This window comes from Macrobrachium nipponense, chromosome 27 (genome assembly GCF_015104395.2).
Source record: "Macrobrachium nipponense isolate FS-2020 chromosome 27, ASM1510439v2, whole genome shotgun sequence".
Lineage (NCBI taxonomy): Eukaryota > Metazoa > Arthropoda > Malacostraca > Decapoda > Palaemonidae > Macrobrachium > Macrobrachium nipponense.
In genome coordinates this window covers 37,156,081-37,183,437 of record NC_087216.1, presented here as the reverse complement: position 1 = coordinate 37,183,437, position 27,357 = coordinate 37,156,081, and the positions used below count along the sequence as shown (strand labels likewise).

The following is a 27,357-nucleotide window of genomic DNA, read 5'->3' as shown; positions in this document are numbered from 1 at the left end:
TATTGTCTCTGAACTTAACCCCCCCTATTATACCATTGTTTTATACATTTGGGAAAACAAGAGTCATCACCTGAGCCAGCAGCGCAAATTGGGAGAAGACAGGAAATGAAGGTAAGGCCATAATGGTAGACAGAAAATTGGTTTTTAATGTTCTGTGGTACTCATGAGGTTCACAATTTTCTTATTGGAACCCAATATAAAAGGGTAGTTTCCCACTGTCTTGGAACATAATCCCCCCTAATTAACATTGATTTTTTAGGGGGAAAACTATGATTTATTTACACAATCTCTTTAGGGATGTATCCCCTATGTAAATAGTTTTTGTATACGTACTAACTTAATTATTACAAGTTAAATGCATTATACAGTTATCTTTCATTAGTTCAACCTTATATGGGATACTGTACAGTTTTTAGTAAGGAAATGTTTAAGCTTTACTCCTATCTTTTATGCAGATATTTCATGGACAAGGTGCATAATACGTATACAGTTAAATGTAAGGTAAAAATACTATTCAGAAAAAAGTTTGGCCATTGCTGCTGAAGATATGTTGTAGCTTATTATTTTGAAGTGTCATTCTTAAGCACTTGTTATTCTTCTCGCTTACCCAAGTGATATAGACATCAACAAAACTTAAGTTTTTCGTGTTTTGGTGACGTACACAAACATCAAGAAAAAAAAAGGATTGTACAAACCAGCAGACATGATGGGGAAAATTTTTGGTTAGTATGTAATGTATATTTATTTATTTTATTTGTTTGTTTTATTCTACCATAACTACGTCATTGATCTTTTTTCTGAGAGGGAGAGCGAGGAAATATTTTTTTTTTGCATAAGTAACTTGAATGTTTATTTATTTTGTATTGTTTTAGAATTTAATTTCATAATTACATCATTCATCTTTTTCTGAGAGAGAGAGAGAGAGAGAGAGAGAGAGAGAGAGAGAGAGAGAGAGAGAGAGAGAGAGAGAGAGAGAGAGAGAGAGAGAGAGAGAGAGAGAGAGAGAGAGAGAGAGAGAGAGAGAGAGACTTATTTTATGGAAAATGAGATGCTATTTTATTGTTCTTTTCATGCTTTTGTTGGTATAATTATGACTTGCATTGCTATAAGTAGGTACTAATTTATCTGGGTGTGGTATGAATAACAAATGAAGATTATGACAAATAATTTTTTGGCAAATGTTTTAGGGAAAAATTGTCAGAGCTTCGCATCTTTGAACAAAAAAAATATAGAAAGTTTTTTGCACATATTGCATGGGTGACTGCCTTTTTTACTGAAAAAATTATGCCACTTTATCATTAATTTTTTCATAGTTTCCTTGCTGTACTTAGAACTTTTGGCTATGAAAAAAACATACTTTATCACAAATATTTTTTGTTGGAGGAAAGAACAAAATTTTCTTTCTTAATTTATTTTCATTATTCCGCGTACGTGAAACTTATTTTGGCAGAATTTTTCTGTCATTATATAGAAAAATCATTTAGCTGCATATTGAAACAAGGGTGAGCAGTCTACCATGAAAATTTTAAGAGTTGTGCTTCTGAACAAAGAAAGGTATAAACATTTATGTGCTTACCACTCAAGTCACTGCCACTTCCCACACACATAAGTGTTCATAGGAATCATAAGGAAAAGGGTTAATGTGTTTGAATCTGCCAAGTATAAATACCACATCAATGGCATGGAGAGATCTGCTGTAATCAGAATTTATGAGTAACATTTTCATTTAATGCGTATTTGGTAATGATAAATAATATTAATCAAATCACCATAATAGTATGTAATAGAGCGCATGATGTTAGGGGTATTGGTCCCTCCCTGGCTTTCAAAAAGAACTTGGCTGTACATAGAGTGCCAAGTGCTGGTACTTGGTTATGCCAGTCCACATTCACCTCTCTTATCTTAAGGATATTCCCCACAGATCTACAAACACGTTTTTCCTGGGTCCTGTGTTGGCTGCCCAACAGGTTGTGTAATTCGTAGTTGCCCTTAACCCTTAAACGCCGAAGCGGTAAAAAAAAAAATGTCTCCCGTGTGCCGGAGACGTTTCAGAGTGAGCGCGGAAGCGGAAAAAATATTTTTTTCAAAAAATCACAGAGCACTTAGTTTTCAAGATTAAGAGTTCATTTTTGGCTCTTTTTTTTTGTCATTGCCTGAAGTTTAGTATGCAACCATCACAAATGAAAAAAAATATCATTATCATATATAAATAATGCGAATATGATAGCGCAAAAACGAAATTTCATATATAATTGTATTCAAATCGCGCTGTGCAAAATGGTTAAAGGTAACAAGTTACTTTTTTTTCGTTGTAATGTACACTAAATTGCGATCATTTTTGTATATAACACATTGTAAAACGATAAAAGCAACACAGAGAAAATATTATCACAAAATAATGCATGAATTCGTAACGCGCGGACGTAAAATATTTTTTTCAAAAATTCACCATTAATCTAAATATTGTCCTTGAGACTTCCAATTTCTTTCAAAATGAAGGCATATGATTGAATATTACTATACTGTAAGAATATTAGCTTACAAATGCAGTTTTCGACCATATCTGACGAATTAAAGTTGACCGAATTTCAAATTTTTTTATATATATTTTTTATATGCAATTATTTCGGAAATAAGAAAAGCTACAACTTTCAAATATTTTTCGTTTTATTCTACATGAAATTGCGCACATTTTCATATATAAAACTATGAAATGCCTAATTTGAAACGGAGCAAATATTCCGAGAATGGGACTTACGCATTTCGGAGATTTGTGGCGGAGAATCCGCGTGTGGAGGGAAGGAAAGTTTTTTTAAAATTCACCATAAATTTAAATATTGTGCTAGAGACTTCGAATTTGTTTCATGATGAAGATAAATGACTGAATATTACTAGACTGTAAGTGTTTTATCTTACAATTGCGTTTTTCGACCATTTCGGTAGAGTCAAATTTGACCGAACGTGGTTTTCTTTCTATTTATCGTGATTTATATGCAAATATTTCAAAAATGAGAAAAGCTACAACCTTCAACTATTTTTTGTTGTATTATACATGAAATTGCGCACATTTTCATATATAAAACTTTATGTAACGGCTAATTTAAAATGGTGCAAACATTACCACAATCGCACGTATGATTTTTTCGAAGGAGTTACCCGCGCGGACGTAAAGAAAATGTTATTTTTTTCATAAATTCACCATAAATCGAAATATTGTGCTAGAGACTTCCAATTTGTTGCAAAATGAAGGTAAATGCTTGAATATTACTAGAATATAAGCGTTTTAGCTTACAATTGCGTTTTTCGACCATTTGCGGTAGAGTCAAAGTATGACCGAACGGTTGAAAATTTGTCACTTATCATTTTTTATATGAAAATATTTCAATTGATAAAAGCTACAACCATGGGTTGTTTTTAGTTGTATTGTGCATGAAATTGCGCACATTTTCATATATAACACTTTATGTAACGGCTAATTTAAAATGGTGCAAACATTACCACAATCGCATGTATGATTTTTTTCGGAAGAGTTACCGCGCGGACGTAAGGAAAAAGTTTTTTCATAAATTCACCATAAATCGAAATATTGTGCTAGAGACTTCCAATTAGTTGCAAAATTAAGGTAAATGATTGAATATTACTATAAGAGTTTTAGCTTACAATTGCGTTTTTCGACCATTTCGGTAGTCAAAGTTGACCGAAGGTTGAAATTTTGTCACTTATCGTTATTTATATAAAAATATCTCAAAACTGATAAAAGCTACAATCATGAGTATTTTTTTGTTGTATTCTACATAAAAATGCGCACATTTTCATATATAAAACTTTATATAACAGCTAATTTAAAATGGTAAAAAAATTATGTCAAAGTGACGAAATAATTTCCGAGATGTGTCACAGATACTTTTTAGTGCGGTAAGAAAGAAATTCGCTCTTGCGCACCTGCGTAACGATTGTAAACAAAACAACACCTTGATCCGTGAACTCCCAGCATCCCCCAAGGCGCGTGATTCAAGAGTTTTCGGCTGGTAGGCCTAAAAGTATTTTTCCGCGAAATTTAAAAAAAACTTTTGTATGTCGACGTAAAATACGTCCAGTCGGCACCCGAGAGACAAAAAATGTCGACGTAAAATACGTCCAGTCGGCGTTTAAGGGTTAACAGGACACTTTTGTATCTTACCTAAGATGATTGTGTGGATGAGAGACTGAGTGAGTTGGCTGGTCTCCTTTCTCTTGTACCTTTCCTTCTTCCTTTGGGCGGGTTAAGGAATAGGTACATCATTCACTGGACTGGTCTGATACAGGTGAGTAAGGTAGTCATACTAATAGTGTGGTCGCTTAACATACAAATTTCAAACCCTCTATTCGGTAACTATATGCTCCACTCCTTGGCAAGGACGAGTTGGGAGTGGTACAAACCCTGGTGTATTGGTTTGCTATTGGACAGTGTTTCTCATTGGTTCCCTTTACAATGATTCTCCCATATATCATTGTATATCACTCAGTCTCCCATATATCACTGTACGTCACTCAGCGTCTTAGTGGTTAGTTATCAGTTTATCTAGCTTCTCAACGGGCTTCAGTCCCTCTCAGAGATTTTTTTTTTTTTTTTTTTTTTTTTTTTTTTTTTTTTTTTTTTTTTTTTTCCTGGAGCTGGACTGGTGGGTAGGCCCCCAGCCGGTTTAGGATGTCTTGTACCTCCCTCCAAGTATGAGTCTATCCTATTGTTAAGACCAAAGGTTTGTTCGCGTATGAACAAATGACAATTTTCTAAGACAATTTTTCATAGCTACAAACCAGAGGTCTTAACATTATACTACCCACCTCTAGCCGCCCCTCTGTTTGTTGAGACATCCTGAGTTGGAAAAGACTGACGCGGTGGCGTAGGTGCGTGGTCTTTGACCAATCTTCACCCGATACGCACGTGTTGCCAGATCTCACAAGATTCCTTGCTTTCATCTGCTTTTTAACCGGATCCAGCTATGCGCTAGAAATTATCCTATTGTTAAGACCTCAGGTTTGTAGCTATGAAAAATACAAATTGTCTTAGAAAATTTGTCATTTTACTTTAGCTTTTCACTTGGTGGGGGTACTTGGGGTCAAAATTTTTATGTGCATTTCAGTAAATGACTTGCTTTGGTTTTGTTCATTTCCATGAACAGTGGTAACAATAAATCAAGGCATCCTCTCTGAAGAGAGTACTGTATGCTAGAAGAGAAATCCCATGAGCTCTTGTAGTAACATCCCAGGACACATTCTTTGGGGAGGATATGCTAGAATAAGTTGAAAGTAGAAAGACAGAGAATTCCATAGCTTGACAGCCAAGGAATTACCTTTCAAAAGATGTAATTTGTATGGAGTGGCTTTTCAGATGTTATAGTGCTACCCAAGAAGATGGGAAGCTTCTTTTTACAAAAGAGCAGGGTGCCAGATAGAAATGGCCTTGAGCAAAAATGTTCAGACACAGCTGTAAAACTTATCCTGTAGTTACTCAAAAGGGTAATAAAACCTCTCGGTATGACATTACCGAGCCTCTTAGAATGAAGCAGAAGAATTTCATTGCAATAAGAGATGGTTTACTATCTTGAGGTATATAGATATTCTTATTAAAATGAAAATTCATAACTAGAAACTGATTTACACAGATATCCTTTTGGTTATATGCAGTAAATTCAAGATCAAAATTTGAACAATAGCTATGTTGAAACTACAATTGCAGTTCATAAGACCAGTGTGATTCCAGTTGGTATTTAATACCTTATGTAAAGTATACAGGAGGGATACATGAATTAAGTTGTAGAACTTTCATCACCTAAAGTAAACTTTTTAAGCATTGACTTCCCAGCCAACAGTATGGAAACAATTAGGGAAAGGATTATTATGATAACACATTTTTGTAGTATTTTTTTAATAGTCATATACAACAATATTTTAAAAAAGCTGCTATAGTCACTGAAAAAGAAAAATATTTGAGTATTTTAAACATAAGCTGTAATGGTACAGCTACCATGGGGGATTAAAATCACTGCATTCGGTACTTGAGCACATGTCAGAATTAACCATCTTTGCTGTGTTGCAGCTACTCCAATTCCACATTTAAGGAATTTTTAGAAACGGCTTTGTTAGTCTTACCAAACTTTCCAAATGACTTTGGTGCAGAATTATGTGAATCTTCCTGAGGCTCAAGCCCATTCTTGACTGTGATCTTTTCTAAGAAGGCCATCACAGCAGATATACTTGTGAGTGGATTAACTATTGGTGAATCACTAAGGAAAGACACTTTACGTTTCGTTGGAGGAGAACACCTCCTTAAAACACACACAACTTTATCTAGATAGTTTTCTTTTTTCCAGTGACCATCCTTGGTTTCGACTAATTCATCTAGGAAACTGAAAATTAACAATCTTTGGGTTGGGAAATCCACACTAATAGGATAAGACTGCCAAATACATCCAACCCGTCTCTCTTGTTTCTTTGGTAACCACCAGCATAGGCTCAGCAACTTCCTGAAATAAAGGCATGTCCAAAGCACCATCTGTTCATCTTCAGTTAATGCTGAGAGAATATGTTTAGGGGTGAAATTTGATAAATAAATCCATCTGCTGTCTTCAGTGTTTGCTAGATGTTCATTTCCTGGGAATTGAAGTTGGTTCTGGTATCTTTTACGAAGAACACTGTCTGTAAAGGATGGTACTTTAAGAACTGGTGTTATTGCTATTTGCACTAAATTCATTCTAGGTTTATTAGTTAATAAGCCATAAATAAAAATACCTGTTAAACTTTGACCAAAAAATGGTGGTATTAAAGCCAATGTCTTGAAAGTAAAGTTTTGCAGTGCTTGTTTAGCAGCTTTGTAAAATGAAAGTTTGAAATTTGACCCCCTAAAAAATTCTTGGTCCTTAGTTGATTTCAGGATATCCACAGATTCACCATCTTTTGCATTTTTCAAAGTTTTTCCAAGGGAAATACAACCTTCACTCAGAGCATGATAACTCTCTAATTCACAAAAGAATTCAAAGGTCTCTGGTAAGAAAAATTCACACTTTTCAAACACTGGGTTACGAGAAACAATGGTTCCTTTAAACCTGCTGTCTATGCGCATGATTTCCCGCACAAAATCACAGATATCACGTTCTACTGAAATAATAAAGTCATCAGATATCAAGTCCTTAATAAGCCTTTGCTCTTTAGTTAGCAATTCTTTTAAATTTTTTTCACTAGATACACCCATCTTTTCACACCTACTAGCTAAAATTATTTGGGTCTTTGTAAAGTCATCTTTGGCACTAGAAATGGCATCTAGATCTGAAGTTGAGAGAACATCTAAGTGATAGCTTTTCATATTTTCTTCAAAACTATTGAGTACTTGCTGAGGTAGAACTGAATTCCATTTTTCATGATGTTTTGTATAATCAATGATATACTCCATGCATTTCTTGTGGCCCCTAGCTGCAGCCAAGTGAGGAGCAGTAAGTCCATCTTTTGTTTTACATGTGTGGTCTGCTCCTACTGAGAGAAGGTATTCAATCATGTTGATTCTCCCATAAGCAGCGGCAATATGAAGCATTGTTGATCCCGTTGCATCATTTACTATGGTATCAAGTAAAGAGTCATCTGAAAACTTCCTTGTTCGATGCAACAAAGTCACGAGGCTCAATTCAGCAAGCAAGTACAAGAACATTTTTGACGGATTTTTAATGCTTCCTTTTTCACTAATGCCATTTGCATCATTCATTAAATTTCCAACTGTAACTTCATCGAAAGCTGCTTTATGCAGTTTCTTTTCAAATATCAGTAGCTCACTCTGAAGCAGATCATTCTTCAGCTGCTGTGAAATCTCATCTTCTGTAACTCCAATAATGTATGGGTTCATTTTCAAGTCTCGACACAGGGAATACACTGTATTATGTTGGTTATTGTTGATTGCAAGTAGTAAAGGCTGCTGCTCACTTGGGAGAGGGTTAAGTCTTACCCCTGCCACTCCCATAAGTTGACAAGTTAAAGTAAGACCCAAGGAGGATGCAGTAGCCAACATTTCATTGAAATTATGCAAACTGTACGCAGGCTGCTCGTCCATCCATTTGCCTAGTTCTGAAGCTAGTTTATGACCAGATTTTTCAATAATAGTCTTGATATCCTTTGAACCTTTTTTCAGAAGCTCTGGGATCTCATTAGAACCCCTAATGATATTTGTCTCTACCTCCAGTTGTCCACAGAGTGCCTGTAAAATATATTTTTAGTTACTGCAAACTCAAACATGTTTATCATATTTACTGTCAAGTTCCTTGTATTAAAATCTATTGTTCTATCAAAAATTGTTTTACAGGTACAGAGGTCATTAGTACACTGAAAAACTAAATACTAGGCATATACTTCATGGTTTACCTTTCTTATAAGAGCTGGGAACAATGCTGGAAGACCGGGAGTACTATGAGCTGCTTCATATGGTGTGTCCCCAACCAACCCATGGGCACACAGAGGTGCTCCTGCACTCAGGAGTAAGAATACTGCATCTCTGTGCCCTCCTTTGATAGCTTCTTGTAGTGGATCACTCCTGGACCCTATTGGCAAGACGCTAACTCCCTCCCTTAGGAGCTCTTGCATATCATTCACTTTTCCCATTTTAGATGCTTCAAGGAAGTCTTTGAATCTATCTAAATATTTAGAGAAGTTAGATGGCCCCAATTTTGCACGTTCCTGAAAATAGGAAAATTCAGATACATTAATCCCAACTGGATTCACATTTAAGTGTTATTCTTGATAAATGAAATTTACAGATATTAAAGCAATAGCAGAGTAAGTGAACATGCAGATTTGGCTTCAGATTAAATTAGTATATTAATAATCACTTAGTACCATTAAGAAGCCAAACCCTTGTCTAATATATACGGTAGTTAAATAATTGTTTCATGCTCATAGGCATAATTTTACAAAAAGGAGTTCTCCTGTCATATATAGCCACTAGGTTTGTCAACTGCATCTTCACAGGAAAGATGAGAATACCTTTCTCCTACTCTTGCCCTGTTCTTCTGGGAGTAAAAATTGTGGTGTACTTTGCATAGAACATTAAAGATTGTAAGCATAGTTCTTAGCAGCATGCCTTCAGCCAGCTTCATCCATTTTGTTCATCGTCTGTTGTAACTCTTCCCATCTAGCTAACTCCAATTTTTACTTCTCATTTAAAAGCAAATCCTGACGAATGTCTACAATTATGACTGCAGTTGTTAAACTACAGCACTAGTTATTGTATGTAGCTATATGTAATTCAAAGGAGTGGAAATACTTAAGCACAATATTCTTTTTTAAATGAAGACTGCCATATCCACTTGGTTCTTATTAAAAATGATGACTGCATCAGCAGAGTTTAATAGTATGTGTACTGCATATTAAAAGTATTCTCAATAATTCAGTTCTGTGGGGAAGGTCGCATGGTAATTGTCTTATTTTAGTTCCATTTCAGGAGGGTATGAACACAATTTTTCAATTTGCTTATGCTAATATAAATGTTTATGTATGTACAGGAAGAGCAGCATACAGAATGCCTGACACGTTGCTCTGTTGGCAGTGCCAGAATGTTTTTTTTTAAACCTATTTTCAACCAAAGCTTTACGGTACTGCTCTGTCTTTAATCTATCATGAATTGTTTTCTCACCAAGTTGTCTAACTTCTTCAATTCTGTCTTCTTCAGTTTCAATTCTTTCTTTTGAATCCTTCAGGCCAGCATATTACTTTGTAGAAAGTGAATCAGGGGACTAGTTAAAACACTACACTTTGTAACTAGAGGTCTTTTGGATTGATTCATTCCGAATACGTAATTAGTTTTCTTACCTTTTCAAATTCATCTGCTAAAGGAATGTTTCCATTTATCTGAGCAACTTCACTAGGAGATCGATTGGAATTATCCGGTAGTCTAGGGTCACATCCAAGCTTCATGATCAAGGTAGCTAGATTGACCCATGCTTGGCTAACATATACTGCTTTTCCATCCCAGCAGGTTATTTGGTCACTCATACTTGCCTTTTCTGCAAGTGCATGTAGTGCTGTTTGACCTGTGAGGAAATGCGGGTTTCTTTAGAATCCAAAATTACTTTCAGTGTGAGGCATGAGCAGTTCATTAAGATTATTTCAATCATATATATTGATAAAATATTCTATATTCAAAAATTCATAAATACTTGAAACAATTGTATATTAATTACTTATATATATGGAAATGACTTGTAATGTAATAAATATATGCTGTATAGGGTTAAATTTCCTTCCTCCTGTGAAGACCTGAATGTTAAAAGAAAAAACCAAACTCAAGATCAAAAGGGCTTACCTTTATAATCAACAGCATTCACATACACCTTGTGATTCTCTACTAAGCTCCTGATGTCAGGAGCCAACCAGAGAGGTCCTCCATCAGCTAACTTCACAGAAGCTGCATAATGAAGCAGTGACTGTCCCTGCTGGTCACGTACAGTACCTGGCAAGCTGAAAGAGCGAAGAAGGACATCAACTCCACCTCCATGTCGGTACTGACCACCTCTTGCAGCCTCAAACAAAGCCTCAACATTCCTGGCATGGGCCTGTGTGATTGGAGTATGAAAGAAATTTAAAGTAATTACTAATACTTCACAATTATTTGAGACATTCAAGTTTTGAATAATTAAGAACAAAACTTAATTTCAATGGGTCCTTAGCTGTGCTTTTCATTGTCAATCCAAAATTTTAACCTCATCTTTTCTTAAGGCTATGAAAAGATTACGTATTTGTATATTTTAATTCTTTACATCAGGGTATGATCATGTGAGGCAAGTATAATAGCTCTTGGGGTTCAATGTGGACCAGCTCAGGTGAGAATGTATATTTCACACCTTGCAGTTTTAATTAATTTTCCAGGAAAAATGTTCAAATAATTTGAATGGGGGCTCTTAAATATACTTACTTTATTGCTGGTTTTAGCTCTACTCTTTTACAATAGTAGGTCAGCTATAATTGTAATTTTGCAAAAATAAAATATAAAAAAATATTAGAACATGTATCACTCTCTAAAAGTCACTGCATCTCCCCATCCCTGTACATCTTGTAAATATTTAAACAGAAATATGTTCGGGGATCGTTACAGATTTTAGTTCCTATTGGTTATGATGTGTGAGCTGTAATTGTAATTTTACAAAATAAAAAATTTAGAAAATGTCATTGCACCTTGATGAAATTACTGTTTGTTCCGATGTGAGATACTTACCTCGAACCATTCCATAGGAGATTCCCGGATGTCGATCCGGGTCCGACCAGAAAATTCTGGTTATATGCCGCACCCAGGTCAGGCCTATGCCCCAGGGGTCGGAGACCAAGCCATCCTAATGACCTATAGTCAGTCCTTCTCTGGTCGCAGGAGCGTGCATACGCCCCTGCTCGTCCGGTGTCCGGCCCTTATCCTTTGTCCGTGTGTGTGCGTGTGTCGTGTTTTTGTGCGATGTCGGCCTTGGAGCCTCAACGTCGTTGCCCCGGTCCTGAAGGACGGGCTTGTGGTGCTTTTCTCTCGCCCCCTCTGATTGATCCACACACTGTGTAATTCGTGTAGGGGGGGCGCTTGCTCTAAAGCCAACACGTGCGTGGAGTGCATTTCTTGGCCATCGTATCAGTGGGATTTGGCTTCCACTAAGAAGAAAAAGAAGTCTAAATCTTCGTCAGCGAAGATTTCGCGGGGATCGAGGAGTGAGAGCAGCAGCAGAGACGGCGGCGCCCCTTCTCCTTCGGTATCGTCGGAGAGGAAGTCTCCCGCCTTTCTGCAGGTTCTTTCTCCTGCCCCCTCCCAGCGAGGGGGCCTAGGTGAGTTCGTTGCCGGGTCTCCCCCCAGGGGGGTCCCGATGAGTCGTTTCCCCAACAGGTGGTACCGGAGGCTTCCGCGGTGCTGAGGGACTGCCGGTCGCGGTTGCAGCTCCAGGGCTCCCCGTCCTGGTCCTCTCTCTTGGCATCGGTGCAGGGGGGGGACCCGTCCCTCCCCTCTGCGGAGCTTCCCGCTTCAACTCTCCCCGCTTCGGCTCTCCCCACTACAGCTCGCCTCGCCGCTCGCGGCCGCACCCGGGCCCGGGCACGGGGTTTACCCGGTCACGGATTCCACCCAACCACCCAAGCTCCAACCCTTTTCCCTTTCTGCCATTGGGGATGTCTTTCCCCCTCGTACTCCGGGCAGATCCCCAGTGAAGGACGATGCATTCCCGTCCTGGGGCTTCCCGTCTAGGGGACAGGAGGAGCCGGGAATGGCCTTGGGAGCGGCCTTCAGGGGCGGTCCCGCTGTGATAGAGGTGTCCCCGAAGCGGCCGAAACGCTCCTCGCGTTCCCCCCGCGACGGGAGTCGCCGGAGGAGAAGCAAGAGACGTCGGGATTCGTCAGGGGAGAGGAGTTCTTCAAGTTCCTACTCAAGGGAGCGATCCTCCCGTAGGAGGAGACGCTCCTCCAAGAGGAGACGCCGTCATGGGAGACGCAGGAGACTTAGTTACTCCTCGTCCTCGAGCGGCTCTTCCCGCTCTCATCATCGTAGCCGGGATCGTAGAGGGAGGGACAGGCGTCGGGACAACTCCCCCCAGGGGCGGCGGCGTTCTCCTTCCCCGAGGGTGGCCCCCACCCCAATGGCCCCCAGGAAGGTCTCTCATGGGGGGTTCCCAGCCGTCTCCCTCCCTACTCGTCCCTCGGTCCCGGTGGATCCTGCCTCGGTCTCGTCAGCCATAGGGTTGGCCTCCATGACCGAGCGGGCTCCCTTCTTCCGTGTTCCCACACGATTGTCGCCTTCGCGGATGGAGCCTAGAGCCGATACCTCCTTAGGGGGTTCAGAGCCCCTCCACCGCTCAGGTATGGGTACCTCCTCGGGGTGGGCCAGGCGTTCGGGGCATCCCCCCTTGCAGGAGACCGGTGTCCAACCGGGTTTAGGAGCCCCTCTCCGGGGAGCTTCTCCAGCTTCCCTCCAGCTAGGGTCTGGGGCCTCTCCTCCGTCGCGGGACGCTGAGGAAGAGACCCTTATCCAGGAGGTACTCCAGAATGCCCTGGAGGAATTGGGTCCAGTGGATGAAGGTTCTGCTTTTAGGAGAGTCCTCTCTCTGATTAGGTCCATGAACCGGCTAGAGGAGCCAGCCCCGACGGTAGAGGACAACAGATCCATAGCGGTGGACTTTCTGTTCAGGGACCCAGAGGAACCCAAGCCCTCTCTCAGCCTCCCTAGGTCCAACAATACGGAGAAGGCCCTGACGGTGGTGGAGAAACTCATTGCAGGCTCCAGTAACTCCTTACGTTGGCACTCCTCGGCTAGACTACTCCCAGCGTCTAAGCCGAGTCAGAGGAGGCTATATGGCCCGGGAAGTGCCCCTCTCCTCCCCAAATCCATGGAAGGTAACTTGGCAGCCCTAGCGCCCGGACTCTCGGAAGAGAGGCTCACGTCGGGACTAGTCTCCTTCTCTCACCAGGAGGCTATGGCTATGGAAGTCACAGCGTGGACCTCGATTCATGTGGCTTCTTGGTTAGATCTGTGGTCCGGGGCGGTAGCCAGGTTCCCCACCCTCCACGACTTGAGGGACGAGGCCTCTCTCGCCCAATTCAAAGAACTAATTTTGTCGGGGGGTAAGTCCTTGGGCTTCCTCACGACCCAACTGGTCTCGTCCTGGGCGAACTGGATCTTGAGGAGGAGGGATTCTGTGCTGGCCAAACTCCCTAGGAGCATTCCAGAGAGGGAGCTAAGGACCCTTCGAAACGCCCCAGTGGAAGGAGCTGCTCTCTTTCCGGAGAAGCTAGTGGAGGAGTCTGTGGAACGGGGGAGGAAGGCCAGCCAAGGCCCAATCGTTTATAGGGCCCCTCCCCTACGTCAGTCGGTGCCGAAAAGACCTAGTGAGAGGCCGAAGCCTCAGAATAGGACCCTCTCGGCTCCCCCCACGGAATCACCCCTGCGGAACTGGAGAGACCAGGGAACTCAGCCCTCCCCCAGGACCCTCCCTCCTTCCCAGGCACCCTTCAGGCCCAGACACCCTACTTCTTCCAGGAGGGGTCGTAACAACCGCTTCCCTAGGAGGAAGTAGGAGTCGAGGCCCTCTACCGTGTCTTTCGCCACCGGTGGGGGGTTGCCTCTCGAGCTGTTGTCAGAACTGGGAGGATCTCGGAGCCGAGCCCTGGACAGTCCAGTCCTCAGGGACGGTTACCGAATCCCCTTTCTAGACCAGAAGCCTCCCTTGACAGGGGAGCCGGCCAATCTGGCCTCTCAGCCCCGGAACCCTGTTCACAGGGAGGCCCTAAGGCTAGAAGTTCAGGCACTGCTGAGAAGGGAGCCCTCCAGCAGGTGGTGGATCGCTCCCCCGGGCGGGTTCTTCAGTCGACTTTTCCTGGTGGAGAAGTCGTCGGGGGGGGGGTGGCGACCGGTCATAGACCTTTCGGTCCTCAACTCATTCATCCTAAAGACGCCCTTCAAGATGGAAACACCACGCTCGGTGCTGGCTTCCGTGAGGCAAGGGGATTTCATGATGTCCCTGGATCTCAAAGACGCCTACTTCCAGATCCCGGTACACCCGTCCTCCAGAAAATACCTTCGCATAAGTTGGGAGGACCGGACCTTCCAGTTCAAGTCACTCTGCTTCGGACTGGCAACAGCCCAGCACAAGTGTTCACGAGGGTGTTTCTCCCTGGTGTCGTCTTGGGCCCACAAGAGGGGTATACGCCTTCTCAGGTACCTAGACGACTGGCTACTCCTTTCCTCCTCAAAGGAGCGCTTGGTAGAACAGAGAAACGCCCTCCTGGCCTTCTGCAAAACCCTGGGAATCATGGTGAACTGGGAGAAGTCCCTTCTAGCTCCCTCCACCAGGATAGTGTACCTGGGGATGGAATTGGATACGGAAGTGGGGCGAGCTTTCCCCTCGGAGGACAGGCTGGTAAACCTCCGAAAAATTGCCTGCAACTTCCTAAGCCACCCCCCGAGACCGGCAAAGGAGTGGCAAAGGCTTTTAGGCCACCTGGTCTCCCTGGAAAAACTAGTCCCCCAGGGAAGGCTGAGATTAAGGCCACTACAATGGGACCTGAAAGTAGGGTGGTCCCAGAAGGAGGAAACACCTCAAAAGCCGGTTTCCATCTCACTGGCAGCAAGGAAGGCCCTCGGTTGGTGGCTGAATCCTGCAAACTCTCATCGGGGTGTGCCCCTCGGGTCAGTGCCCCCGGAGATGCTCCTGTTTACGGACGCGTCGAAGGCAGGCTGGGGGGCCCACCTGAATTCCCTCTCTGTGCGGGGGATATGGTCGCAAGAGCAGAGCACCTTCCACATAAACAAACTGGAGCTCTTGGCAGTAAAGCATGCCCTGGAAGCATTCAAGGAGGCAGTGGGAGGACACTCGGTGTGTCTGATGTGTGACAATGCCACGGTGGTCGCCTACGTCAAGAAGCAAGGAGGCCTGAGATCAAGGGATCTCTGCGGATTGACGGAGGAGATCTTGAGCCAAACCGAAGCCATCGGGACCTCCTTGACGGCAAGATCATTCCCGGCAAGAAAAACGTAATCGCCGACAGCCTCAGCAGACGGGGTCAGGTGGTGGGATCCGAATGGTCCCTACACCCCGAAGTAGCGAGGGAACTAATAGGGAAGTGGGGCTCCCCATCCCTGGACCTGTTTGCTACAAGGCTAAACACCAAACTGCCGGTGTACTGCTCCCCGGTGCCGGACCCAGCTGCGTTTTGGGAGGATGCGTTTCAGCACCCGTGGGACGGCCTGGACATGTACGCGTTCCCTCCCTTCGGAGTCCTCAGGCAGGTCCTCGACCATCTAAGAAAGGCGAAAGGGGCGGCCCTGACGTTGGTGGCGCCTTGGTGGCCGGACAGGGAGTGGTTCCCGGACCTTCTAGAGTTGGCCTCTCTTCCCCCTTGGGAGCTGCCCCCCAGGCCAGACCTGTTAAGACAGCCCCACTTCGAGAGGTTCCACAGGAACATTCCAGCCCTCTCCCTTCACGGCTGGAGACTATCGAGCGGCTGTTAAATAGGAGAGGGTTTTCTGGGAGGGTGGCTTCTCACATGTCCAGTTACTTGAGGGAATCCTCCTCTAACATCTACCAGGCAAAGTGGAAGGTTTTTGGGGCCTGGTGTAGAAAGCGGAACCTGGAACCTCTCCGAGCGAAGATCCCAGACATCGCAGAATTCTTGACCTACCTGAGGTTGGACAAGGGCCTGTCAATTCCAGCAGTCAAAGGAGCCAGGTCCGCATTGAGCCAGGTCTTCTCCCTGAAAGGGCTGGATCTGGGGAACTCGAAGCCTCTGTCCTTGCTCATAAGGAGCTTTGAGCAGAAGTGTCCTCCCAGCGCTGGCTTGGTTCCTCGCTGGGATGTTGCAATAGTTTTAGATTCCCTGAGGAAGCCCCCGTTCGAGCCGCTCAAGGACATCCTGGATAGGGAGCTGACCCTCAAGACAGTGTTTCTGCTAGCCCTGGCCTCCACGAAGAGGGTGGGGGAGCTCCACAGCCTCTCGTATGTAGTGACCCACACAAGGGGATGGAAGGAACTCTCATTCAGGTTTGTCCCCTCCTTCGTGGCTAAGAATCAGAACCCCTCGAGCTCGGATCTCAGGTTCATGGAGTTTTCCATCCCTGCCCTCCCGAAATCGGACCAGCCAAAGGATCTCCTCCTTTGTCCGGTGAGGGCAGTTCGGAAGTACATGGAAAGAACAGCCCGATTCAGGCCGGAGGTAAAGAACCTCTTCGTCACCACGGGAAGGGTGAAGAAGGCAGCCTCGAAAAACACCATCTCCTTTTGGCTGAGAGAAACCATCCGGAGAGCCTACGAGAAGGGGGGCCTTTCCCCTCCAGAGGGAGCCAGGCCCCATGACATCAGGGGAATTGGGGTGTCCCTTTCATTCTCAAAGAACATGGCAGTGGACCAGGTCCTGAGGGCAGGAGTCTGGAATAGGCAGTCGACATTCACAGCCCACTATCTAAAAGACTGCACGAGAAGGTCGCTCGATGCCTTTGAGATTGGCCCCGTGGTGGCAGGCCAGCAACAGGTCTAGGTCCCCTCTCCAATCTTCTTGGAGTGGACGGGCCGGTGTGTATTGAGTGTATGTGAGCGTGTGTGGTATTTCCTCAAATCCCCCCTAATCCTTATCCTTGTTATCCCTGGGCCTTTGGTTGGAGCGAGGAATCCAGGATACGCAGGAGTGCGTATGGTTCTCAGTACAAACCACAGTTTTACACGTCAAGGTTTGGTTATACCCGCACCAGGCTTGCCTTGCACCCCTCCTAACCAACCACCCACGATAACGGGGCTGGGTTGAGTTCTAAGGGGAGCAGTCGCCCCTCCTCTGACCTATCACCTTTGGGGGCCGTTCCCTCCCCTAACCTTCGCCCTCCTCCTAAAGAGTAAGTCTCCTATGGAATGGTTCGAGGTAAGTATCTCGCATCGGAACAAATCACAAATTCTTGGTAATTTGTATTTTTCCTAGCGATACTTACCTCGAACCATGGAATTAAACTCCCTCCCTTCCAGCCCCGCTGAAGCTTAGGGGAGACACCTCGGAGTGGACTATAGGTCATTAGGATGGCTTGGTCTCCGACCCCTGGGGCATAGGCCTGACCTGGGTGCGGCATATAACCAGAATTTTCTGGTCGGACCCGGATCGACATCCGGGAATCTCCTATGGAATGGTTCAAGGTAAGTATCGCTAGGAAAAATACAAATTACCAAGAATTTGTGATATTTATAAAAGTTTCTTGGACAAAAAGCCCTGTACTGTACAGGGTTGGAAATATTGACTTTCAACTTCCTGTGGAAGGTACAGAAATTTTTTAGAATGTGTTCTTATACCGTGTCTATTTGCATGTCTTCATTGTAGGAGAAATAGCTGACTGGATCGAAGACTGGCTAACTTATAGAAAACAGTTGTAATAAATGGTGAAGAATCAGAATGGGCAGATGTAACATGCAGAGTTCCTCAAGGTTATGTCCTTGACCCTCTCATGTTTTTTATTTACATTAATGACATTGATGTAGGCTTAATTAGCAGGATAGCCAAATTTGCAAATGACACCAAACTAGGTGTAAATGCAGTAGACCCAGATGCAATGGAAAGTTTTAAGAAATTATCTAATGAAAATAGGAGTGGTAAAAAAAATGGAAAATTGGCAACTGCCTTTTAATGTGGATAAGTGTAAAGTTTTACAAATAGAAACAAGCAACCCTCATGCTCCCTATATGATGCCTGGGAATGACATAGTGTAGAACAAGAGGAGGACCTTGGAGACATTATTACCAAGGACTTACAATCCACAAAAGAGTGCATAAAAGTTGAAAAGAAGGCACAGAAACTAGTGGGATACATAAAGAGGCAGTTCAAATACAGAAACAAGGCAACGGTGCTGTAGCTCTACACATCAATAGTTAGACCTCATCTTGAATATGCAGTAGTTTTGTTCACCAATACTAAGAAAAGACAAATAGATTAGAAGGGGTATAAGCAAGTGCCACAAAGTTAATTCCAGCCATTAGGCAAATAGGTTACCGAAGACGACTAGAGAGCCTAAACATGTATGGCTTAGAAACATGACAATGGGGGAAGACAACTAATAGAAACCTTTAAAATACTGAAAGGCATAACAAAAGTAGACAGTAACCTATTTACAAAAACCAGACAAGAAATAATGGATGGAAACTAGAACAAAAGATACAACACATCCCATTATGGGAACTTCTTTACATACAAGATATGTGACACATGGAATAAACTGCCACCAGAAGTTGTAAACACCACAGTGTGGACGAGTTAAAAAGAAAGCTAGACAGAATCATTAGGACACTGTGAATGCACAGTAAAACCTGCTCCTAGAGATAAGTGAGTATGTGATGTCTCCTCGGTTGGACTAACAAGCCATTGAGACATCCTAATCCTTGTAACTCTCCATGCTAATCGACCTTTTTTGGTTTCCCCCACAAGAGAGGTGTCAGAGCCTTAGTGGCTGTCTGTAGCCAACCCTCTGGACTGCCCTGAATCAGTTGGTCTCTGCGGACTGGGAACCATGGCGAGCTTGGGACCAGTGTCTGTGCCCTTTGCCACTTCTCTCAACCATTGTCAGTTCGAATTCCATGCATTCTCCGAAGGAGTTATTTGGGTAGTTTAGTGCTTCCGTTCAATGGCTCATGTACAATTCATCTTGGAGAGTAATATTGATGTAAGTGAATTGGTGGAGCTATTTAGGGATTTAACATATCACATTTACCTCAGTAGTTTTGAGCCATACATCAAGTCGTCTGTTATCATTTGCTCACCCTGTATTGTCCTCCGAGCAGATGATAACCTTCCCCCCATTACTCATCCCATCTATCACTTTGTGACAATTAGTATTCCTTTTTGTATTAGCTGCTCTTCCTCTTTCCCTGCTTATATAGTATCTAGAGCAACTTAGCCCAGTGATAAAATAGTTCTCGCTTCTTGGCAAACACCTATTAAGTGTTCTGCAGACAGCTCTTGCCAGTCGTCTTGGTTCCATGATGATGTCGTGCAAGAACTTTCTACCTTCCCTACCCAGCCATCTGGTGCTTACTACCAGCATTCTGTGATGTTGCTAACATTCTGAGGTATGCCACCTTCTCTGATATTTTTTTTTTGCCTAACCATCATTGTCCATAGAGTGCCGTTTTCTTCCACCTCAGTTCCTCTGTTAGACTTTAGGGGTTTCAGCCATGATTTGGTTGATTCTACTTAAGTATTTAAGCGGTGCATAGCTCACGTTGTTCCATTTTCACTTTCTTTTACCGAAGATGAATCCATTGACTGACCCTCTTTAGTTTACTTCTACTTCAGCTCCTGTTAAAGCGAGTAAGAAGTTAACACTGATTATGGTAAAGTGCATTATCATGGAAGTAACACCTTTGGGAAATAGATGAACAGTCAAGAGAGAAAACTAGGAAACTGTTTAGTATTAAATAGCTCTACACCTAACACAAAACAGTGTAGCATTGTACTCAGAACTGTGTTTGTATAGTGAGCTCTTAGGAACTATTTATCTTGGGTGATGTGCCAGCATGTTGCTGGCTTAATCTAAACAACAGAGGTGATCTTGGAAGTGTATCTTTTAATGCTGCTTCTTAGAATGCTACTGCATATATTTCCAGTTTTTGAAGCTACTTCGGGCTGGTTTAGGACTTGGATACACCCTCCTCTGTTCATATCCAAGTTTCAAGGTCTTGGATAAAGGAAGCGAACGAAGACTGCTCTAATTAGTCAGGTACTTTGGTCTACTTGTGAGGCAGAAGTACCTTTGAATTTGGTTTTTGTTCTTAGCTCTACAGCTCAATTACTGCAAGACTAATACATATATGTAGTACTGTATATATGTGATTAAATACTGAGAACATATGCATTCCCTTCCTTCCTAACTACAATAATTTTAAATTCCATTATTCATTTGACATTTATCACATCTTCCATTTCATCTTTACCAGTACGTTTACTTAATCCATTGTCTCATCTCTGCCATTCCACCAAAATTTATATTTCACTACACAAACAGTTGTTTTTGTGCTTTTTCCCTCATGTCTTACCCTCTATTCAAATCAAATGTCCATGCTTCTTATATTGAGTATCATCACCACTTACCCACTTTATCTTCCTAGTGTTGGATTAATTGTGTCCATTTTTACTTTGTGTTATTTTAATTTCCCTCAGGAAATTTTCACAACCCTGCCAACTTAAAAGGGTGCAAGGTACTGGAGGCCACTGCATTTGGAGAGCTTTATTTTTTTTTTATTACTATCTGTTTTGCAACTCACCCAATTTCTCCAAGGGTAGGACACAAACTGAATAAGCTATTAACTCATTTTGACTTATAACCCGTAGGGTGGGGACTGTAATGAGAATGAAAACTTGGTACGCACATTCAGTGTTGTTGGAATGGAAGTAGAGAATATGCCAGACTATTTAGTGTGTGTGTGTGTGTGGGGAAAGGGGAAATGCTGTACCCAGGGAAAAACGGTCAACAGCAGACTGTGTAGCCAGTCATAGAAAAATCATATTTTCCTCAGCTGGTAATATTTCAAAGGGTGGTTGATAACTTGTCTAACTTTAAACTACAGTACTTTACTACCTGTGTAGTTCATTTTAAACCCATGAGCTATCCTCAATAGAGCCCTAAGATTAGTCTTGTAAAAGTCATCCTTGACCTCTGGCTAATCTTACAAGAGCAATTATTTGACTGTAAAAGTAATTATGTCTTATTGCCTCAATATGTGGTTAGTGTCTGGCCCAGCATACTTCCTGGGTGGTTTATTCTAAGTCATTTCAAAGGCATCTCTAAATATATGACTGGTTGGAATAAATGTAATAATCTTACTTTAACCGTTAAGAGCCTGGCTTAAAAAAAAAAAAAAAACATGCAGCACCCTAGGCCAGGGAATACTTTGAGGTCAGCCACTTTAAGCAAAAAAACATCAATGGGGAGAGGAAGTTATGCAAATGCACATGGTGTAAGAAAAAAAAATGTTAAAAAATTCTCCCCCTACCTTCCAAAAGAAGTTGAAAAAGACTATTTACAACCCCTTGTGGGACCTCTTTTATAAGACAATTGTAAATTGTTCATGTGCAGAACAAACCTTTGGTCTAAACAATATGATAATTTCCAAAACCCCAGCTGGTAACCAGTTAAAAACAATCAAAGAGATTGTGAGATCTGGCAACTCCTGCACATACGAGGTGATAGCTGTCTGAGACCGCGCACTGCACTCCATGAAGCAGTCAGTCTTTTCCTTAACCGTCTTGAGAGTAGATGCTATTGCTTTTGCTCGCCTTCTGAGCCAGTTGATTTGTGCCTATGTTTATTTCCTTTTCAGTGTGTTTGTTACTATTATAGATTCCTCCGAATTTTTACAGCCTTGTCAACGCATATGCCCAGGCATTCAGGGATTTCCATGCTCAAGGTTTATGGCGGCTGCGATCACAGATCCTCATACGACGTGCAATAGGTGACAAGCTAATTATTGTACGATTACTAATCCATGCCCGGAATGTCGTTCCTAGCCTGTCGCAGTGGAGAGTGTTTTACAAGAGGGAACATCACAGAGTTTCGACTTTTCCTTCTTGGGAGGGTTTTTTCTTCTCCTCGACTGGATAATTCGACTTCTCCCTCTCCTGCGATCGCTCTCCCTGTGGCTAGTTCAAATGTATCCCTGTTGCCTTCCTTTTCTTCCAATTCATTGATGGAAGTATTGGGAGTACCACAGGATGACGTTATGTTTAATGCAGCCCCCTCTCCCTCGGGTTCTAATTCTCTTCCCGAGAGAGAGGAGGCTACACCATCTAATTTCTTAGTTTCAGGTTCGGAGTCATCCAAAATGGTGGCCGTTTGGACGTTGCTTTGTCTATGGGGTTCACCTTCCTTCGATGGGCTGTTGTCGCATTTCCTGGAGACATGTACCACCCCACTGGCCCCTATAGCAGTCCGCCTCCCCAGGACTCCTCTACGTTGGCGCTCACATGTCATTGTTGAAGCTCATTGGGTCTCACCTTATCGCTCCGCCAGTGAGGCCATCGACCAGTGCTAATCTTAAGAGATGTTGTAACGTCACTCCCAGCGTCCTCTCAGCTTATGAAGTCAGATGTGGTGGCCGCTCATCCTCCCATCGTTTTAACGTCATCATCTTCTCTCGCCGAGCCATCCAAGGCGTTATTTCAAGCAGCCTTCATGAGCCTGGACTGTTTTGCGAGAGGTTTTCTGCTGTCTCTATGAAAAAGAAGAGTCGTAAACGAAGGGTCTCTTCCCCGCCTCCTGCTAGTAAGAGACCTTCTTCTCCTGCTTCTTCTCCATCACCACCTTGCCATTGTGTCAGAAGGAGGATCAAGGACTTTGTGGTTTCGTCATTTGCGATTGAAAGGAGTGCATCGCCTTCTGCCCCACATGACTGTCTCTCTCCCATACACATCCATGTTTGTGCAAGTGAGAGGAGTGCTTCGCCATCTGCACACAAGGTCATGCTTCTCCCTTGCACGTTCATTTTTGTACTTGCAACTTCCCCGGCAGATATATGTATACTTAGCTTATGTCTCTGACGTCCCAACAGAATTCAAAACTCGCGGCACACGCTACAGGTAGGTCAGGTGATCACCCTCTCCGCTGCTGGGTGGCGGGAATAGGAACCATTCCCGTTTTCAGAACAGATTTTCTCTGTCGCTGGCAACATCGTTGTTAGTTCCTCCTGCACGGAATTCTGCTAAGGATTGTTTTTGGTGAAGTATTCTTTCTTTGGCTTTGGTATACGCTGATTTGGACCGTTTTTTGGATTTGCTTAGGATTCTTCATTATGGCTGATGTTGTGCCTGAAACTCGTTTTAGAGTTTGTGTGAAAGAAGGATGTAAGGTGAGACTGCCGAAAGCTTCGGTGGATCCTCACACTATTTGTGTTAAATGTAGGGGGAATGAATGCTCAGTTAGTAGCATGTGAGGAATGTTTGAGTTTGACTGAAGTGCAATGGAAGAGTTTGACTGCGTATGTAAATAAGTTGGAGAAAGATAGAATTAGGAAAGCTTCTGCTAAAAGTTCAAGTAGGTCCTGCTCTTTGGATCAGGACAATCTTTCTATTTCCAATGTCATTTCTCCTACTGCTAACGCAGGTTCAGCTCCTTCCCCCCGCAGCAAAATCGTAGATTCGTCTCGATCGGAGAAAGCTGCAATGGAAGCGTCGATACGTAATTTGCAAAGGTAATTACGAGAAATGGAAGGTAAGAGTGAAGTGTGCAGTGTCCCCAGTGTAGTGGAGGGGGCGTCTTGACCGACTCCGCATTGCTCCTAGGCCTAGACCTCTTTCAGACTCCCATGACCAAGGGAGGAGGAATGTCGAAAGCCGCAAGGGGGATGTAGAGTATTCCCAACGGTCAGGCGTCCCTTCGGCAGGTCCTGTAGACTCGTCCCAGGCTGCCTTGGACAGCTATAGACAAAGCGTCCTTAGGAAGTGTTTTTCCGACTCGGATTCTTCTTCTCCGAGACGCAGATGGAGCTCCGCGTCTAAGTCGCGCCCTCTGAAGAGAGCCTGGAAGGCGCCTGCAGGAGACGCATTAGACTCCAGCCCAGAGCCTTTTCCGGAGTATTCTCCCGCTCAGAAAAAGAGAGCGATGAAGTCTCCTGTTTCTTCTCCGGAAGGAATTCATGCTTCTACCAAGAAGTTTTTGGTAGGACTGCAGGAGCAGTTATCCTCGTTAGTAGGCTCGCTGTCTAAGGAGCCTTCTCGCAGGAAGGACGTCTCTCTTCCAGTAAAGAGCTCTCTTAAGAGACGGTCGTCAAGTCGGCGTTCGGACTCTGGTAGGCATCTCTCTCCTGGAAGGAGCTACTCCCCAACAAGATCGTTGCTATACGCTTCTCCTTTTCGAGAACGATCTACTACTCCGACCAGAAGAGCTTCTTCTAGTAGGATCCCACAATCGTCTAGACGCCCGAATAAGGGCACAAGCCCCTCTCATGACAGGAGCCAGGATAGTCGATCCTTACGTAGGAGTAAAGAACGTTCTTCTCCTTATAGGCGTTCTCTGAGAGATAGAAGCGCCTCTCCTTGCTCTCTTAAGGAACAGGATAGTCTCCGCTCTTCCCGGGGACGCAGAGAGAGAGAGGAAGAAATCTCTCCCCCCAGACGTTCTCGGAGAGATTTTAGCGCCTCTCCTAGCAGGCGCCATCGTGATGTAAGACGGTATTCTCCAACCAGGCGATTTACTCCTTCCAGGCGCCCAGAACGGGACGTTAGCGCCTCTCCACGCAGACGCCAGGAGCCTGAGAAGAGCATGATGGGTTCTGTACGCCCTACTCCTGTTAGGCTCTCCTTAGGAGTTCTGAGTTTACCTTCTCGCAAGAGTCTTCGAAAGGAAGTAAACCCCTCTCCTGGCAGGAGCCAGGATGAGAGCAGACATTTTTCTACCCCAAGACGAGTAGCGCCTGATAGACGCCACCGACGTGACGCTAGCGCCTCTCCTCACAGGCGCCAAGAGCCTGTTACGGGATTCTCGCCCTACTCCTGATAGAGTTTCCTGTAAAGATGCGAGCTCTTCCCCTCTCAGGCGGCAAGAGACTTTGAGAAGAAGCAGGCATTCTTCTGCTAGGCCCCTTCCAGTAGAAACTGTTTCTTCAGGCAATAGGATCGCTTCGGGAAGTGGTCTTCCTTCCTCTACCAAACTTCTTTCGAAGGAAAAGAGCGCTTCTCCTTCTAGGACTCCTTCTCCGAAGAGGCATTCTTCTCCTAATGCTACCTTTGAAGAGGTATCTGAGGAGGAAGTTCCTGTAGATGCGGGAGTCTCGGATTACAAGAGACTGGCAGCCCTGCTTCTTCAAGAGTTCGGTGACTCTCTTCGTCTTGCAGATCCTCCTTCGCCGGGATCACTGCTTTCAAGCACTAAGCTTTTCAAGTCGTCTTCATTCGTGAAAATGAATCCGACCCTTTCTATGAAGAAAGCCATCAAGAGCTTGGAGAACTGGCTCCTCTCTAAGAAAGAAGCAGGCAAGACGGTTTTTTCCTGCCCTCCTTCGAAGTTGGCAGGTAAGCCAGGTGTCTGGTATGACACGAAAGAGCCAATGGGATTGGGCCTCCCTTCTTCAGCTGATGCTGATTTTTCAGCGTTAGTGGATTCGTCTAGAAGACGCTCTCTTCATTCGGCGAAGGCCTCATGGGGAATGTGCGAAATGGACCACTTACTTAAGGGTCTATTTTGCACACTTGAGGTCTTTAATTTTATGGATTGGGCCTTTGGAGCCCTGGCCAAGAGAGCAAAGGATCCAGACTTTGTTTCGATGGAAGTTTTAACAAGTGTCCTTTCTTGTCTGGATAAGGCCTTGATGGATGGATCTACGGAGGTGGCTTCTCTCTTTGGATCTGCAGTCTTTAAAAAGAGATCTGTCTACAGTTCCTTTTTGGCGAAATCGGTGTCTCCTCTACAGAGATCCTCCCTGCTTTATTCGCCCCTGTCTAGTCACCTGTTTCCACAAGAGACAGTGAGAAACATATCTAAGTCTTTATCTGAAAAGGCAACTCAGGATCTTCTTGAGCAGTCGGCGAAAAGACTGAAACCGGCAGTCCCTTTAGTTAAAAGAGAGAAGCCTGTTTTTCAGCAGCCCTTTCGAGGGAGAAAGACAGCTAGACCCTCTCTTAGGAGTAGGAGACCGGTTAAGAGAGGAAGATCAGCACGCAAGCCCTTCCCTAAACCGCAATGAGAAAGTAGTCCTCCAGACTACAGAAGGAGCCAGACTGCTGAAGTTTGCGAAAGTCTGGGCTCAGAGAGGGGCGGACAACTGGTCCCTCTCTATCCTCGAGAGAGGATACCTTATCCCCTTCAGGGAGAAGCCTACCCTTAACAACAACGCCAAGGGAGTTAACAGCAAGATACCGAGATTCTTTAAAGAACCAGGCCCTGCTACAACTAGTAGAAGAAATGATGGACTAAGAGGCGATAGAAAGGGTTCAAGACCTGCAATCTCCAGGGTTTTACAACCGTCTTTTTCTTGTACCAAAAGCCTCAGGGGAGTGGAGACCAGTCCTGGACGTAAGTGCCCTGAATCGCTTCATTGTCAAGACGAAGTTCACGATGGAGACGACATCCTCCGTTCTTGCAGCTCTTCGTCCAAGGGATTGGATGGTGTCCCTGGACCTTCAGGATGCGTATTTTCATGTACCTATCCATCCCTCGTCCAGGAGGTACCTAAGATTCATGGTACAGGGCAAAGTTTTTCAATTTCGAGCCCTATGCTTCGGTCTTGCCACGGCCCCTCAAGTGTTCACGGGTCTTATGAGGAATGTCGCTCATTGGCTACATATCGAAGGAGTAAGAATCTCGTTGTATCTCGACGATTGGCTGATCCGGGCCCAATCAAAAGATCGATGTCTGGAGGACTTGAAATTAACACTGGACCTAGTTCAGTCACTGGGACTGTTATTAAACCTTGGGAAGTCCCAGATGAATCCCCAGCAAAGCATTGTCTATCTAGGGATTCTGATGGATTCTCGGGGTTTTCGTGTGTATCCATCAAAGGAACGACAGGAGAGATGTTTACAGAAAGTGACGACCTTCCTAGAGAAAGAACAATGTTCCGCGAGGGAATGGATGAGTCTTCTGGGGACCCTTTCCTCGTTGGAACAGTTAGTTTCTCTAGGGAGGCTACACTTACGACCCCTACAATTCTTCCTCAGGGAAAAATGGGATCAGAAGCACCAAGAGCTTTCGGACTCCTTTCAGCTCTCAAAGAGCATAAAGGAGGACCTCAGTTGGTGGTTAGAGCCAAACAGATTAAATCAAGGGCTCTCCCTTCAGTTGTCGAGCCCTCGCCTAGTGTTATTTACAGATGCCTCGGAAAAAGGATGGGGAGCGACTCTAGGCTCGAGAGAAGTGTCAGGCACCTG

At 44.0% G+C, this 27,357-nt stretch overlaps 1 protein-coding gene across 5 annotated transcripts in view; it reads right to left on the bottom strand.

Annotated features, from left to right (window-relative positions):
• Window positions 1–5,897: 5,897 nt before the first annotated feature.
• The window catches only part of LOC135201025 (uncharacterized), a 91,878-nt gene continuing 70,418 nt past the window's right edge, over window positions 5,898–27,357 (bottom strand). For all 5 annotated transcript variants that reach the window (XM_064229865.1, XM_064229866.1, XM_064229868.1 and 2 more), the window contains 4 exons: window positions 10,322–10,571; window positions 9,829–10,049; window positions 8,386–8,697; window positions 5,898–8,221 (listed from right to left, as the gene is read on the bottom strand). In XM_064229865.1, coding sequence (XP_064085935.1) covers window positions 6,080–8,221; window positions 8,386–8,697; window positions 9,829–10,049; window positions 10,322–10,571 — 2,925 coding nt within the window. In that variant the 3' untranslated portion in view covers window positions 5,898–6,079. The remainder of the gene's footprint in view (window positions 8,222–8,385; window positions 8,698–9,828; window positions 10,050–10,321; window positions 10,572–27,357) is intronic.